The sequence below is a fragment of the Lactuca saligna genome, chromosome 2, assembly GCF_052625555.1.
Source record: "Lactuca saligna cultivar CGN05327 chromosome 2, ASM5262555v1, whole genome shotgun sequence".
Taxonomy (NCBI): Eukaryota; Viridiplantae; Streptophyta; class Magnoliopsida; order Asterales; family Asteraceae; genus Lactuca; species Lactuca saligna.
Genome location: NC_136418.1, coordinates 22,745,445 through 22,762,541, shown reverse-complemented (window position 1 = coordinate 22,762,541; position 17,097 = coordinate 22,745,445). Strand labels below are relative to the sequence as shown.

The following is a 17,097-nucleotide window of genomic DNA, read 5'->3' as shown; positions in this document are numbered from 1 at the left end:
TCTCAAACAAAGGGACCTTAACAAAACTAATGAACGTCCTACAACAGAATTGATGAATCATGTTTTAAATTGTATAAAATATTTTGTATTCCCTCGTTTCTTGTTATTAATACTATACTCTTTTATAATTAAATATTTTATGTTGCTCTTATATAGTTACATGTGTTGATCATTCGGGTGCGGCTTTGAAATTGCTCACCAAAAAGAAGATAAAATTTGATCTCCTTCTGATAGACAGCGACATAAGTGATGTTGATGTTCATACATTTCTTAGTTTAACAAAGAACATGGACGTACTACCCATTGGTGAGTTCTAAATCACACTATATATGTTTCCTTAATATTTTCTTACAACAAAGTTGATTACCTTTGTAATTTTTTGTCATCTTTAATATTCATTCATCCCTAATTTGTTATACTCAAGTGATGTCTGAGCAAGAGGATGATGCATTCCTATTTGAAGCTTTAAAGAATGGTGCTTTTCTTGTCCTCAAGAGGCCACTTACTATCGATGCAGTAAGGCATATGCGTCAAGACATTATCAGAGAGAGAATGCGTAAGCATGAAAAATGTAAAAAAAAGAACATGGTTGTTAAGGCCACAACACAAGCAACAACGATACAAGAAAATATAAGATCTGGTCGTAAAAGGAAGGAAACATGCGGCCCAATGAAGCAAGTGATCAACAAAATTAATCCTGACAATAATCTACTCTACCAATCATCCGAAGAAGAAGAAGATGATGATGTTGATGATGATAATGATGTTGATGATGATAGCACGCAAAAAAGGGTATGCTTGGAGTGGACCCCAGAGCTTCACAAGAAATTCCTTGATGCTATCACTGAGCTTGGTGAAGGAAGTATAAATTCATCTTTCACCTTTTTTATTTTGTATTGATTTATTTTTTTCTGTTTGTGAAAGATAAAAGAAAGTTTACGTATTTCCATATCAGGATGTTTTCCAAAGGAGATACTTAATCTTATGGATGTCCCTGGTCTTACGAGAATGCAGGTTGCTAGTCATCTCCAGGTTAGTTTTTCACACTTAATAATATTGCATCGATTTAATATATATTTTTTATATGTCTTCTTATTATTAAGTAAGATGGTGCCTTGCATTTGCAAACTTTCCTTTTATATTATGTTTTTTATTTAACTTGCGATAGATTCAAACACCCCTACCTCTATTGGGATAAGTTTGGATAGACGTCATGTTGTAATAAGAGAACAACCAAAATACAATTTTTAGCTACAATATCCAATCTCACTCAAATATGCAATGAGCCACATAATCTCTAAACTTTGAATGACTTAATTAATATGGAATGAAAATATTCAAACATAGGAACACCGATATACAACTAGAATAATTAAACATAAGTAAAGAGATAAATATAGACACACTAACACCATAATTTATAAGCAAAATATGATTTGGAAAAGAAGCCATGGACTAATGAGACCATTAAAGATATGCACTAGTCAATTATGTAGTTATAGTTGTTTACAACGAATTAATGGGAGATTGATAGTGTAAGTATTGTTAAGTTTATGGTTTTCATTGCTTCTTAACCTCATTTATGCTACAAAGGGTATTGGAGTCTATTCCTCCACCCCTAGAGACCTTTTTTCTATATCAACTTTTCCTTCTTCACTTACTTCCAAATCTTCAAACCTCATGTCCCACAATACATGGAAATACATCCCTCCCAAACCACTTAATTTTTAATTTTAATATAAATTAGGTGTGAGATCGTATGTTATACGAATTTGATAAAACAAAAAATTAAATATGAAAGTTTAAATAAAATTTTATTTAAATTTGAAATTTAAAAATTTAAATTTTGAATTTAAAAGGAAACATATTAAATACTATATGAGTACTAATATTATAATTTATTGGTTATTTTCAATTAAGGTAATTATTAATGAATGTGTAAATATGATGTGTTAATTAAGAAAATATAAAAAATGAGAAAATGACAAATGAAAAAAACAATTATTCAAAAATACAAAAAAATGATATGTGTCCAAGTTAATGAGAGAGTGACATGTGTCAAAATTATTTTCATTTATTAGGAAGGATACTAACTAATTAAAATCATATAAAATTAATATAAGCAGTAACTAATAAAAGACATACAAAATTAACCCATAAAATATAAAATTAATACAAAATGAAACAAAAGATTAATTAGGTTGATAGTAATCTTATTATTTATTTATTTATTTTTATTTTTAAATTCAAACGGTTTTCAATACCACAATAATTTAATGATAACAAATTATTTGTAAGTGTTATCAAATTATATATCATATGGCATAGATATCTATAAGACAATCCACCGCATCATGTCGATTCTTACATATTGATCCAATATAATGATCTTATGAGAATGATCATAATGGATCACTGTAAGCAATAAGTTGACTATACAGCTTCGGGGATTCCTTGGCAACACATATAAGTCAATAAAGGCAACCATAGGAGGGATGGATAGAATACCCAAATGAACATATAATCCTTTTCTATGGATAAGTATAATTCATCAACACGTACATAATATGAATCTGCAAGCGTTCCACAAGACAATTAGTCGGTGGTTATCATCTTACTCCAGCAGATGACCAGACATACCCACCGGTATTTTGATATAGACGCATAATTTCTGGTTGTTTAGAAAGAGGAGGAATACTAGTATATTACACCGGTACGTAACCCGAACATTGACACATAATAATGTCATAGAATAGAACTCTACTCTCAGCTCCAGTCTCACACAAATCTGGTATAAAACTATCCACTTATTCAACTTACGTTAAACTAGGTATCATTGACAAGCCTTAGTTTATAACTAGACTAAATTTCAATAACTGCAACTCATTTTCAATATAGTCTTCTTGTTCATGAAATACTATCGCAATACATGGTATAACTACACACTTACTCAACTTATTTGGGACTAATCCTTTATATGTCTTAGTTTAAAACTAGACAGAACTACAATCCACGTAATCAACTTCCAATATAGTGGATATATTTAACACAAATTATCAGGTATTCAATATACATTTATCTTTTAACTGATACTACTTCCATTAGGATCGTCATGTAGTAATATCATATATACACTTAACACATATATAACCATATCCGACTCACACAATGTATGTTATTTAATATTATCAAATATACATTTAACACATATTCCAGATAATAAGCATTTAATTCGCATATAAAATTTCAACATATATTCAATATTTTAAGTAAAATATACTTGTGTTAAATCATGCTCATGAAACACACACTTACATGATTAAAGGTGGAAGATTTTTGGGAAAGTTAACTCCTCATCTAACTTCTTCTCTTCCCTTTGAACGACCTAAGTATGAATATTACTAAGTATTAGTATTTGTTCGTATCTATAAGGTTATATTAACTATTTCTCAGATTCTTCATTAATCCAAAGAAATACTGAGTTCTATCAAATAAGGAATGACTAGGTAAGATCATACTAGAGGTAGGATCTATTTGGCATATATATATATATATATATATATATATATATATATATATATATATATATGTATTTTATTTGGAAAATCCACTTGAAACACCTCATTAAGATCTTGCCGCGACATCACTTCCGTAAGTAGATTGAAACATTCTAAAATTCATGACCAAAAATTTCATTTTTAATTATTAAATAAATCATAGTTTTAAAATCATTCCATCCAAAAACATAAGTCATAGTATCAAATTAGAGTATCATATTTAAACATCAGAGTGACATCCCAAGCTAAACATCGTGGTGTGTGCAATGCATCATCCCGAGCTCTTCCCTTTTCTACCAGAAGTACCTGAAACCGAAACTGAAAATTGCACGCACGAAGCTTAATGGATTTCCCCAATACCATACACATAACATGCAGTTAGGAGATACGGGCCCTACCCACACTCGGATAACGAGACCTATCCTCTAACATACTTAGTGAGATACGGGCATCACCCACACTTAGCTACTATAAGAGGTATGGGCCCCGGCCACACTTGGCTATCTATGAGATACGAGCCCCGCCTACACTTAGCTACTAGTGATATTCGGGCACTATCCACACTTAACGTACTAAAAGTACATACAAGTATCACACAGACACCAAGTATAACCAATCTACCAATCTATTCCATATCTATACTCAAACCAGGAGGAAACTCACCTCAAATGTCGGATGATAGCTGAAATGTCTCTGCCCGGAATCAGCTCTACTCACTCCCTGAACCAAAAAAATCCCTTAGGTACCATCCATACTCATAACCCTTAAGGGTTAACTCTGGTCAAGTCAAAGTCAAAGTCAACGCTCTGAGTTGACTCAACTCATCGAGTTTACCCTTCAACTCGCCGAGTTCTCATGAATCACAATATCGTGAAATCATGATCCAACTCGTAGAGTTTTCCTCCAACTCGCCGAGTTCCTTCTTCTCAATCAGAACAAGACTTTCCCAGTACAACTCGTCGAGATCCCTTGTGGACTCATCGAGTTCCTTCAACAGAATCGGGAACATTCCAAACCAACTCGCCGAGTTCTGTGAAAACCTGTAATTTCTATCTTGTAACAATCAAACTTGGCCAACTAAAGTCAAGCGTATCAATCAAAGGTCAAACTTATTTCTTTTTATTATCTTATTATATTTAGGGTAATGAATTTATAGATGTATAAACCTAGCATTGTTAGGTGTTGTGTCTTTCGAAGGGAATGCATTTAGGATCGAGAACCTTTGCATGGGCCGCAATCGAGCCTTCGGCCATAAACCACCCTCGGATTGCAAACCCTTCGCGGCCACGAATCGAAGCCGTGAACCCTTCGCGGCTGTGAACTCTTCCCTATATATATATATATATATATATATATATATATTAGATTTGACTGATTTTTGACTCACTTCCACACTTCTGATCGTAAACACACCATTTCTCTATCAAGTATCATCAACCGTAAACCCTCTATTCTCTCATATGTCATCCGAGGATCCTTAGCAACCGACGAATCTTGTTGTGAATAATCAAAAGTTCATCCTTTCAAAAATCAAGTGTTCTCCATTGCTGAGTTTTTGTCTGTGAACCTTTGAAATCGTCAAGGGTCGTGAACCTTTACAGTCGTGAACACCGAAGTCTTCCCGTGAACATCAAGCAGTTTCTTGATTTCGGTTCTAACACTTCTTTTGTAAGTGTTCCTTACATCCTAGGTTGTTTCCTAATACCTTTGAGGTTATATTCACTAATTTCATGCCAATATGTTGCATAAATTGCTATTTAGGACTTGTTTTGTCGTGGGAACTAGCTTGTGACATCATCCTATATCATACATTCAACCAAATCAATCACAAAAGGTGAGTTAATACCCCTACAAATTTACAGTTTTAAATGCGTTTTAAATGCTTTTAAGGGGAAAATACAAGTAGAACACAATATATTGTGTTAACCATTTACATGTGAAAACGTCAAACAAATTGATTTCTTATACTCAAAAACTTGTTAAAACTCTTTTAAACTATTTTAAACTTCTTTTATATCAAAATCATATTTGTTTATTTATTTACGTATAAGTATACCTTAACGAACTTAGGACTATTGCTAAATACCTTGACTCTTGTTCCTTGTTTGGTTGTGGGCTTAAAGTAGGATCACTGGTTCGACTGTCGGATAAATCATAGTTATACTCATTAAATACATATATGAATATTAAACCTCATTTTTAAGGATCATACTTAACTCAGTTGCTCCCGTAGAACAATTGAGTCTTTTCTACAAATCAGTAACAGTTCAAACAAACATAGTAGTAAACTATAATAGGTATAGTTTAGAGGATCACTACATACTATTACTAGAACAGAGAAACATACACGAGTCTGTACATACATACTATTACTATTCAATACAAAGCATACTATACATTTACAAGAACAAGAAAGGAACATACATACTATAACAAGAACAAGATAACTAAAGTGTGAGATACTATTTCATGGCATAGCAATATTCTTTCTGTGTCACGTTTTGTAACCAGAGTCTCATCGAGGGAGAGCATGAGTTTGTGTATAGATCTATACGAGATTAACTATCCTACACCTTGCGGCTAACTACAGTGCAACCTACAGGTGTACGGGTGACAAATGTCATATCATTTTTGACGTCTGAAGAACATCGTGTTTTATACTAGTCAATTAAGCATGGTTAGAACTTAATCACATTTTTACCGTAATTAACAGTTTTGTTTTAAGGTAGTTAGTACATCAGTAGAGTATTTTATACAACACTACTGTACATCTTCATTTTCCATTACATTCAATTTTTTGTACAAAGATAGTTTTACAAATATGGAAAACGCACATTTATACTATTTCAAGTACAAACATACATTTTACACCATTTTTCAAAGATAACAGAACATACAAACTGTTGAGTCTTGGTAGAAGACTCCTTTTCATTTTAGTAGAAAATATAGGATTTTGTAGGAAGCATACAAACATTTTCATAAATCAATTACAAACATTTTCATGAAACAAAGGCAAAATTTTGACACTAAAATACTTATGAACTTACCAACTTAAATGTTGATACTCTCTTTCTAAATAACTTGTATTCTAAGGTCACTAGTAGACAGGTACACTGGACTAGGTTTTGAGAAGACGAGGCATGTTCAAAACTCGTCTTTTATTTTGATATATTTTTGGTGTGTTATAACTATACACAGAACACACTTGTATTTACTATATTATTAATTCAATGGATGTTGTTGTATGTTTTACTATTGTGCATTGTGATGATATTGTACATGATGTCCTCCGCCTCCGAATGTTTCCGTAGTTTTGGTTTTGGGGTGTGACAGATTGGTATCAGAGCTTTGTTTATAGTGAACTGAGTATATCAACCCATAAAAGATATACAATTATAAACACATGGGATTAAAACACTCTGACCAAGAGTAATAGTTTTAAAATAATAATAAAATATTTTACTAAAGTATACATGCATTGATACTAGGATAGTGTCCTACTAGATCAAAAAAAAAGTATTGTGATTGTTGAACAACACAGGTAGGCTTGGGGATATATAATCAAGTATGGGATTGATATAGTCTGATCAACTATATCTATCCGAGAAGTGATTAACATATGCCTAGGAATGGTTGTGGTGTTGCAACAAGTCTAAAAGCTTACCAACTATACTACAAAGAAACACTAGAACATAACATAAACTTAATACACTATAGGAGTATTTTGTTGTGATAATTGCTTATGTGAAAACTAAAAAAGACCCTTACTGGTAGGTCTATAGTTTCCGAGTGGATACGCTTAGGTTGTATGTGACCAAGATGTTATAGACTTAGGATTTGTGATCTTCACTTTACTTCCTATTCCTTGTTTGGTTGTGGTCAAAGAGTTGGATCACTTATCGAAGGTCTATTCTATCTTCAGTCATATATACCTGGTATGCACTACATAAGTATAGAAGTAACTGGTGAGGATCATCTTATAATTATCGTTAGTAACACATCCATTATATGTTTCTTACACCCCTATTCTCGCTTAGATAGCATGGCTGGATTTCATCTGTCGAAGTTAAAAAGGACTCACATTGATGCCCTACAAATAGAACTGAATGCCTGCCAATCTGAAGTTAGGGATCTTTGACAGAACTAGGTGGCATTGAAAAGGTGTGTGTGGGAAACAGAATAGCAACTGACTGAATCCAGGGATGGATCAAGTACTAACCAGAACAACACTCCTCGCGAGTAGAGCCTGCTCTACTCTCTCTTTTGGAATATAAAATAGGTCTATGTATACACTCTAATATTAATTACTTGCTTATGTTTAAGACCTTGAACCTTCAGTATGTTAGGTCTTTGTGGCGTCAAAATTTTCTCTTTTTTGGTATGATGTAAGACCTACTCCATGGTTAATTTCCCAAACTCTATACATCTATAATACCAATGTTATTGACAGGCATCTAAATCTCTTGGAAAAATCTCTATCTGAATTCTTTCATCTTACTAGTGGTAGAACTCTATTATAATCAATTACATGTTGAACTATAGTGATTTAGTTCATGGAACACTCTCATTATGCTCACTATTGAATTCTTACAATTATCTGCATCTTTTAAACTTAAAATTGAAGGATGCCTCCTCGCAAATCAAACAGGCACAATCCGCCAATAACTCCAACTCAACCACCACCTCCACCCCAATTCGATCCTATAGTTTTTTAAACTGCAGTGGCTATGACTGTAACAGAAACCTTAACTCAAATCAACGCTAGCGATACTAGTGGGGGTAGAATGGGTGTTAACTCTACCCAAGGTGATAGTCATGTACGAGCTAGGGAGTGTTCTTACAAGGACTTCACCAAATGCAAACCCAAAGCCTTTAATGGTACTGGGGGATCATTGCTCTATCATAATTGTTCAAGAAAATTGAGTCGATCTTTGAGATCTGATCCTGCCTGGAAGGAAGCAAAGTAAAATTTGCTGCCTGCACCTTCTCGGATAGAGCGCTCACATAGTGGAATGGCCAAGTTAAGTCACTTACTCTCATACTGGCTAACTCGATGGGACGGGAGTCACAGAAAGACCTTATGAGGGGAGAATACTGCCCGAGGGGTGAAGTTCAGAAACTTGAACAAGAACTTTGGAGCCTAACCATGAAAGGCTCTGACATAGTGGCTTACACTAATCGATTTAGTGATCTGGTGGCTCTTTGTCTGGGGATGGTCCCCATTGAGGACAAGAAAATAGAGAGGTACTTCTGGGGACTACTACCTTGATTTCATGGGAAAGTTTTGTCCTCCAAGCCCACTATATTCAACAATGCCAAACGATTGGCACAACAACTCATCGACCATGGAGTCCGTGGGCCAACAACAACCCATGTCCCACCTGCCAATACAATTGATAACAAAAGAAAGTTTTGGGACAAGAAGAAGAACCAATCAGCGCATAACTCTACCAAGAAACAACAGATTGTGGCTGTTCATGCTACAACAACTCCTGCTGTCCCTGCACCAGCGAAGCAGTATGCTGGAAGTCTGTCGAAGTGTAACAAGTGCAACTTCCACCATAATGGACCCTACTGGGAGATGCATTGTCCTAACTGCAACAGGAAGGGGCATACTACCCATTTCTGTAAGGCACCGACAAGGCCAATCCCAGGTCCCTAGTACTAGAGCAGGCCATGCCTGCTACGGGTATGATGAAGTTGGGCACTTCAAACAAAACTGCCCAAAGGCGGGGAATGTGGGCGGAGTGGGAAGAGTCTTGGCTATTGGCTATGTGGAAGCCGTGGCAGACCCGACGATGGTCACAGGTACGTTTCTCCTTGATAATTCTTATGCATGCATATTATTTGATAGTAGAGCGGAGAGGAGTTTCATGAATCAAAAATTTGCACACCTACTTAAACGCCAACCACAAGCACTAAAAGAAACGTTCACCGTAGAAATGGCTAATGGGAAAAATGAGAGCACTAATGAAATATACATAGGATATACCCTCTCTCTAGATAGCTATTCATTTCAAATTGACCTCATGTCTGTCTCAATTAAAAGTTTCGACTTCATTATCGGCATGGATTGGTTGAGTCTTCATTGCGCTGACATCCTATGTTTTGAGAAAGCCGTTTGGCTTAATCTGCTGAATAGCGAAACCCTAGTAATCTATGGCGACAAACCATGCACGAACCTTCGAATCATCTCAAGTATTCTAGCTCAGAAGTACTTACAAAAGGAATATCATGTGTTCCTTGCTCACGTGGTTAATCTGAACCAAAGCGTGATTGACATAAAGAACATCCCTGAAGTTTGCGACTTTCCCGAAGAACTTCCAGGATTACCTCCACAAAGTCAAGTCGAGTTCAGAATTGAATTAGTTCCAGGAGCTACTCCTGTAGCCAAATCGCCTTACCAACTAGCACCAGTTGAGATGCAAGAATTGTGTAGTCAACTGAACGAACTCTTCAGCAAGGGATTTATTAGACCAAGTTTCTCACCATGGGGAGCATCGGTCTTGTTCATGAAGAAGAAAGATGGATCGTTCCGTATGTGCATCGACTACAGAGAGCTAAACAAACTTACCATTAAGAACCGATACCCTCTACCTCGGATAGACGACTTGTTCAACCAACTTCAAGGAGCAAGCTACTTTTCAAAGATTTACTTAAGATCCGGGTATTACCAACTACGAGTTCTAGAGGAAGATGTTCTCAAAACGACCTTCCAAACTTGTTACAGTCACTTTGAGTTCGTAGTGATGCCATTGGGATTAACAAATGCACCCACAATGTTCATGGACTTGATGAACCGGGTGTGCCGTCCTTACTTAGATAACTTCATGATAGTATTCATTGATGGCATACTTATCTACTCACGTAGTAAGGAGGAGCATAGTCAAAATTTATGAAAAGTCTTGGAAACACTACAAGTAAAGAAACTCTATGCGATGTTCTCTAAATGCGAGTTTTTGATTCGGAGAGTCGAATTATTGGGTCACGTGGTTAGTGAAGAGGGAATTCACGTGGAACGATATTATCCCTCCCAGAAGGGATAAAGGATTTCGTAGTATACTGTAACGCATCCAACCAAGGGCTTGGCTGTGTTCTTATGCAACGGGGAAAGGTCATCGCCTATGCCCCAAGACAACTTAAGGCACACGAAGTCAACTACACTACACATGATATTCGGTTGGGAGAAGTTGTATTTGCTTTGAAGAGCTGGAGACACTACCTGTATGGTACTAAAAGCACTATCTTTACAAAGCACAAAAGCCTTCAACACATATTCGACCAGAAGGAGCTCAACATGAGACAAAGACGGTGGGTCGAGCTACTCAATTCCTATGAATGTGAATTTGTTATCATCCCAGTAAAGCCAACATAGTAGCTGACACCCTAAGTTGGATAGAATACTCAGGTCATAGAGTCAAGACATTGACTATGACAATCCATTCACATCTATCCACACAAATAAAGGAGGCTCAACTGGAATCCCTAAAACCTGAAAATTTGGCAGGTAAATCCTTTAGAGGGATGGAGAAGAACTTAAAAGTCAAGGGTAACAGAGCCTTATACCTCATGGATCAGATTCGGACATCGAAACATGGTAGTTTTAGAGACGTTCTCATGAATGAAGTGCACAATACTTGATATATTGTTCATCCAGGTTCAGATAAGATGTATCTGGACCTCAAAAATATATATTGGTGGCCTAACATGAAAGCATAGATTGCTACCTTTGTGAGAAAGTGTCTTACTTGCGCCAAGGTTAAGGTCGAATACCAAAAACCCTCAGGTTTACTACAACAACTGAAGATACTTGAGTGGAAGTGGGAGTGTATTACAATGGACTTCATAACCAATTTTCCCAATACAACGGGTGGTCTCGATACCATTTGGGTGATCGTTGATCAGTTAACTAAGTCCGCACACTTCCTGCCAATCAAAGAAACTGACAAGATGGAGAAACTGACATGAACATACATTAGGGAGATTGTACGAATGCATGGAGTTCCCATATCTATCATCTCTGATAGAGATAGTATATTCACTTCGAGGTTCTAGCAGTTGCTACAAAAGTCCCAGGGAACTAGGCTGGACATGAGTACAACCTACCACCCACAAATTGATGGACAGAGTGAGAGGATGATACAAACGTTAGAAGACATGCTAAGAGCTTGTGTGATCGACTTTGGTAAAGCATTGGATATCTATTTTCCATTGATCGAGTTTTCATACAACAACAGCTACCATTCTAGTATCAAAGTTGCTCCATTTGAAGCCCTTTATGGACGGAAGTGCAGATTCCCTCTGTGTTGGGCTGAGGTGGGTGACATGCAACTAGCTAAAGGGCAAGTACTTGACATCACTCTCATGGGTTTGGAAATCATTCGGGAAATGATAAAGAACATTCTTCTAATTTGTGAACAATTGAAAGCCTCTAGAGACCGACAGAAAAACTACAATGACAAAGGATAGAAACCTTTGGAATTTCAGGTTTGTGACCTTTTCATATTGAAGGTCTCACCCTGGAAGGGCTTGATACGCTTCAGAAAGCATGGTAAGCTAAATCCAAGGTACATTGGTCCTTTCAAGATTCTCTATAGAATCGGCTCTGTAGCTTACAAACTCCGACTACCTCAAGAACTTAGCAACGTACACCCTACCTTCCACGTTTCGAACCTTAAGAAGTGTCTATCTAATTAGAATCTTGTTATCCCACTCAATGAAATCGAGATCAATGAGAGCCTCAACTTTGTGGAAGAACTAGTAGAGATCATGGACATGGAAGTCAAGCAAACGAAACAAAGCCGTATTCTAATAGTGAAGGTCCGTTGGAATGCAAAGCGGGGCCCTGAATTCACTTGGAATTAGGAGGATCAAATGAAGCATAAGTATCCTCATCTTTTCCCTTAGTCCATGTGTAATTTATAGTCTTAATTTCTGGATGAAATTCCCTTTAACGGGGGATGATGTGACAACCCGTAATTTCTATCTTGTAGAAGTTAAACTTGGTCAACTAAAGTCAAGCATATAAATCAAAGGTCAAACTTATTTCCTTTTTATTATATTATTATATTTAGGGTAATGAATTTATAGGTTTGTAAACCTAGCATTTTTAGGTGTTGTGTGTTTCAGAGGGAATGCATTTAGAACCAAGAACCTTTGCATGGGCCATAATCGAGCCTCCGGCCGTAAACCACCCTCGGACCGCAAACCCTTCGCGGTGAAGAAATGAAGTCGTGAACCCTTCGTGGCTGTGAACTCTTCCCTATATATATTAGAGTTGGCTGATTTTTGACTCACTTCTACACTTCTGATCGTAAACACACCATTTCTCTCTCAAGTATCATCAACCGTAAACCCTTTATTCTCTCATCTATCATCCGAGGATCCTTAGCAACCAACGAATCTTGTTGTGAATCATCAAAAGTTCATCCTTTCAACAATAAAGTGTTCTCCATTGCTGAGTTTTCGGTCGTGAACCCTTCAAATCTTCAAGTTCCGTGAACCCTTTACAGCCGTGAACACCGAGGTCTGGCCATGAACATCAAGTTGTTTCTTGATTTTGGTTCTAACACTTCTTTTGTAAGTGTTCGTTACATCCTAGGTTGTTTCATAATACCTTTGAAGTTATATTCACTAATTTGATGCCACTATGTTGCATAAATTGCTATCTAGGACTTGTTTTGTCCTAGGAACTAGCTTGTGACATCATCCTATATCATACATTCAACCGAATCAATCTCAAAAGGTGAGTTCATACCCCTACAAATTTACAGTTAATGCCTTTTAAATGCTTTTAAGGGTAAAATACAAGTAGAACAATATATTGTGTTAACCATTTACATGTGAAAACATCAAACAAAAGGATTTCTTATACTCAAAAAATTGTTAAAACTCTTTTAAGCTATTTTAAACTTCTTCTTTTTTTTTTTTATCAAAATCATATTCGTTTATTTATTTACGTATATGTATGCCTTAACGAACTTAGGACTATTGCTAAATACCTTGACTCGTGTTCCTTATTTGGTTGTGGGCTTAAGGTAGGATCAATAGTTCGACTGTCGGCTAAATCATAGTTATACTCATTAAATACATATATGAATATTAAACCCCATTTTTAAGGATCATACTTAACTCAGTTTCTCCTATAGAACATTTGAGTCTTTTCTACAAATCAGTAATAGTTCAAACAAACGTAGTAGTAAACTATAATAGGTATAGTTTAGAGGATCACTACATACTATTACTAGAACAGAGAAACATACACGAGTTAGTACATACATACTATTACTATTCACTACAAAACATACTATACATTTACAAGAACAAGAAAGGAACATACATACTATAACAAGAACAAGATAACTAAAGTGTGAGATACTATTTCATGGTATAGCAATATTCTTTTTGTGTCATGTTTTGTAAACAAAAGTCTCCTCGAGGGAGAGCGTGAGTTTGTGTATAGATCTATATGAGATTAACCATCCTTCACCTTGCTACTAGCTACAGTAGGTCTTTCAGGTCTACGGGTGACAAATGTCATACCATTTTCGACGTTTGAAGAACGTCGTATTTTATACTTGTCAATCAAGAATGGTTATAACTTAATCATATTTTTACCTTAATTAATAGTTTGGTTTTAAGGTAGTTAGTACATCAGTAGAGTATTTTATACAACACTACTGTACATCTTCATTTTCCATTACATTCATACAATGATATTCTCACATAAGAAATGCATACTATTTTCCGTACAAAGATAGTTTTATAAATATGGAAAACGCACATTTATGCTATTTCAAGTACAAACATACATTTTAAATCATTTTCCAAAGAGAACAGAACATACAAACCATTGAGTCTTGGTAGAAGACTACTTTCATTTTAGTTGAAAATATAGGATTTTCTAGGAAGCATACAAACATTTTCATAAATCAATTACAAACATTTTCATGAAACAAAGGCAAAAGTTTGACACTAAAATACTTATGAGCTCACCAACTTAAATGTTGATACTTTCTTTCAAAATAACTTGTATTATCAGGTCACCAGTAGACAGGTACACTGGACCAAGTTTTGAGAAGACGAGGAATGTTCAAAACTTGTGTTTTATTTTGATATATTTTTGGTGTCTTATAATTATTCGCAGAACACACTTTTATTAACTATATTATTAATTCAAGATGTTGTTGCTTGTATTACTATTGTGCCTTGTGATGATACTATACATGATGTTATCCGCCCCCGAACGTTTCCGCCGTTATGGTTTGGGGGTGTGACAAGTTCCCTTATGGACTTGTCGAGTTTATCAACATGTCAACCCTTCTTATTGCATTAAGCTCTTATTATTCAAATCCAAGTCTCATATTCATCTAGACTGGAAATGCCTCTAGAAGGGTAAAGTTTCCAACTTTACCCATCAATACCCATCCTAATGAGATTAAGTTCAAATGCTAACCCAAAAGGACAAAATCTTCATCCAAAGACCACCAAAACTACAAGATAGACCATGAGGTCATAGATATGGACTCTAGGAACTAAATGATCATGTAAAGCCTTAAACTTTATCCACATGCATGGCCCTTGAGGCTTTAAAAGACAAAAATGATGGTCTAAAGGTTGCGTGGGACCTCCATGGCCATAAAGTTGGCACCTTTATGCCATTAAAACCCCTTAAGGCCCTAGATCTGAAGTGTTCTCCACTTGGGATGTCCAAATCCCAAGAATCATATCATTTGGACCAAAATAAGCAAGGAACTTCAAAAATAGAGATCTAAGTGACCATAAAGCAAGGTTAAAGTTTTATGCCAGTAAAATGTCGTGGTTGAAGCAAGGGTTCTGGATCTACAAACTCCTTCTTGTGTCCTCAAGCTTCTGCTTCTTCCAATAGCTTCAAAACACACACTAAAATACTTGAAATAGCTTACAAACACTCATAATAACATTAGGGTTTCGAGATTTAGGGTTTGGACTTAGAGGCTAGAAATGAGGCCAACATGAGAGGTTTAAGGTACTTAAATAGGGTGCAAACCCCAGAAATTAGGGTTTCATCCTTGCCGGCCTACCCATCGAGTTGAGGCCTCCCAACTTGTCGAGTATGTTACTTAAATTATGTGACCCTTGTGATCTCTACTCGACGAGTTTGGGGCTCCCAACTCGTTGAGTTGCTCTATAAAATGGAAAAAATTTAAGATAAATACGTACCAGGAACCAGAAATTACATAGATCAATCTATATTTTAACTGGAATTACTGATAAATATTATTTATAGCCACTTAATAACAACTTAAATTTAATTTATACTTAAAAGCATAGTAAGTGCAGCTTATCTTAAAAGTTTTCTAGTGAAAATTCGGGAATTTTGTGGGTAGAATTTCGACGTTGAATGCTTCATTTTGTTGGGCCTTCTGTCATTGTAGCTCCTCATTGTGAATACTCCGGAATTCAGAATGTAATATTTATAGAGAAAGTAAAAGGTTTCTAAAGAGAGAGACATGAAAATGGGCAAAAAATATGGAGAAATGGCTTGCTATTTATAAAGAGCAATCTACTTGAAAAGCATATCCCGCTTTTGTGTAGGGTATGTTGCGACTACACTGCCTTCTTCTGCTAAAGCCATGTCAACTTTGGTTAGATGGGGGGAAGAGTCTTTGTCCAGTGCCACATGTCACACGTTGAGAGGTGCCACGTCGCCTTCATAGGTAAATCTTCACAATCTTCAAAAAATTGTATCTCTCGCATGCGAGCTCCATTTTCGATGTTCTTTATATCCTCAGATTTGTATCGACAAGTACTACATGTTTCCTTTAAATCTTAATAGCTAATTCACATTCTATTTTTATTTTAAAGCCTGCAAGGATTACACTGTAAAAGACTTTGCAAATTTCATAACTTCTTCATACAAGGACATCAAATTTCCTTTAGAGCTAGACGTTCATTATATCGACGGATTCGTATTTTCAAGGACATCAACTCTTCTTTACATCATTTTTTCTAAGAAGCAACCTATTTCGGTTTCATATTTTATGACACACATGACTATATTGCGTCAAATGTGAAACATCAAAAAATATAACATTTTCATATGAAGTTAGATTTTGGTGTTCTTTATACACACAACTATTGTTTATGCACTATTCCCTCACAATAATAAATCAATTAAATCTTTTGTCTTATACTAAAGTAATATCTTTGTTTCCTTTATGACAACTTATCAGCCTATCAACTTAGCCCCATTATCGAAGATTCAACTTTGTTGATTAAGATTTCACTATCAGTAAGTGACCTTATTAGGCTAAATTCCCCACACTTTTATTTAATAAGGATTATATGACAAAGTTCACAAACTCTACAGTTTCATGTCCCTTTCGGGTTTTGACTTTGTTGGTCTACAACTATTTTCACATTATCAATAACATAATTATTTTCAAGATAATCAAAGAATAATCATGAATAAAAATCTTTACTTATTCATGATAATGAGTTTACGAAAACATTCTCTATAGAACAATTTTCTACATATGTGATGCCCAGAAAGGCATAC

General features: G+C 35.5%; 1 protein-coding gene across 1 annotated transcript in view; it reads left to right on the top strand.

The window, feature by feature from the left end:
* Positions 1–416: 416 nt before the first annotated feature.
* The window catches only part of LOC145028804 (uncharacterized), a 32,881-nt gene continuing 16,200 nt past the window's right edge, over positions 417–17,097 (top strand). Inside the window, exons 1-2 of the mRNA XM_078977539.1 lie at positions 417–862; positions 956–1,032. Of these exons, the coding sequence (XP_078833665.1) occupies positions 427–862; positions 956–1,032 (513 nt within the window). The 5' untranslated portion in view covers positions 417–426. The remainder of the gene's footprint in view (positions 863–955; positions 1,033–17,097) is intronic.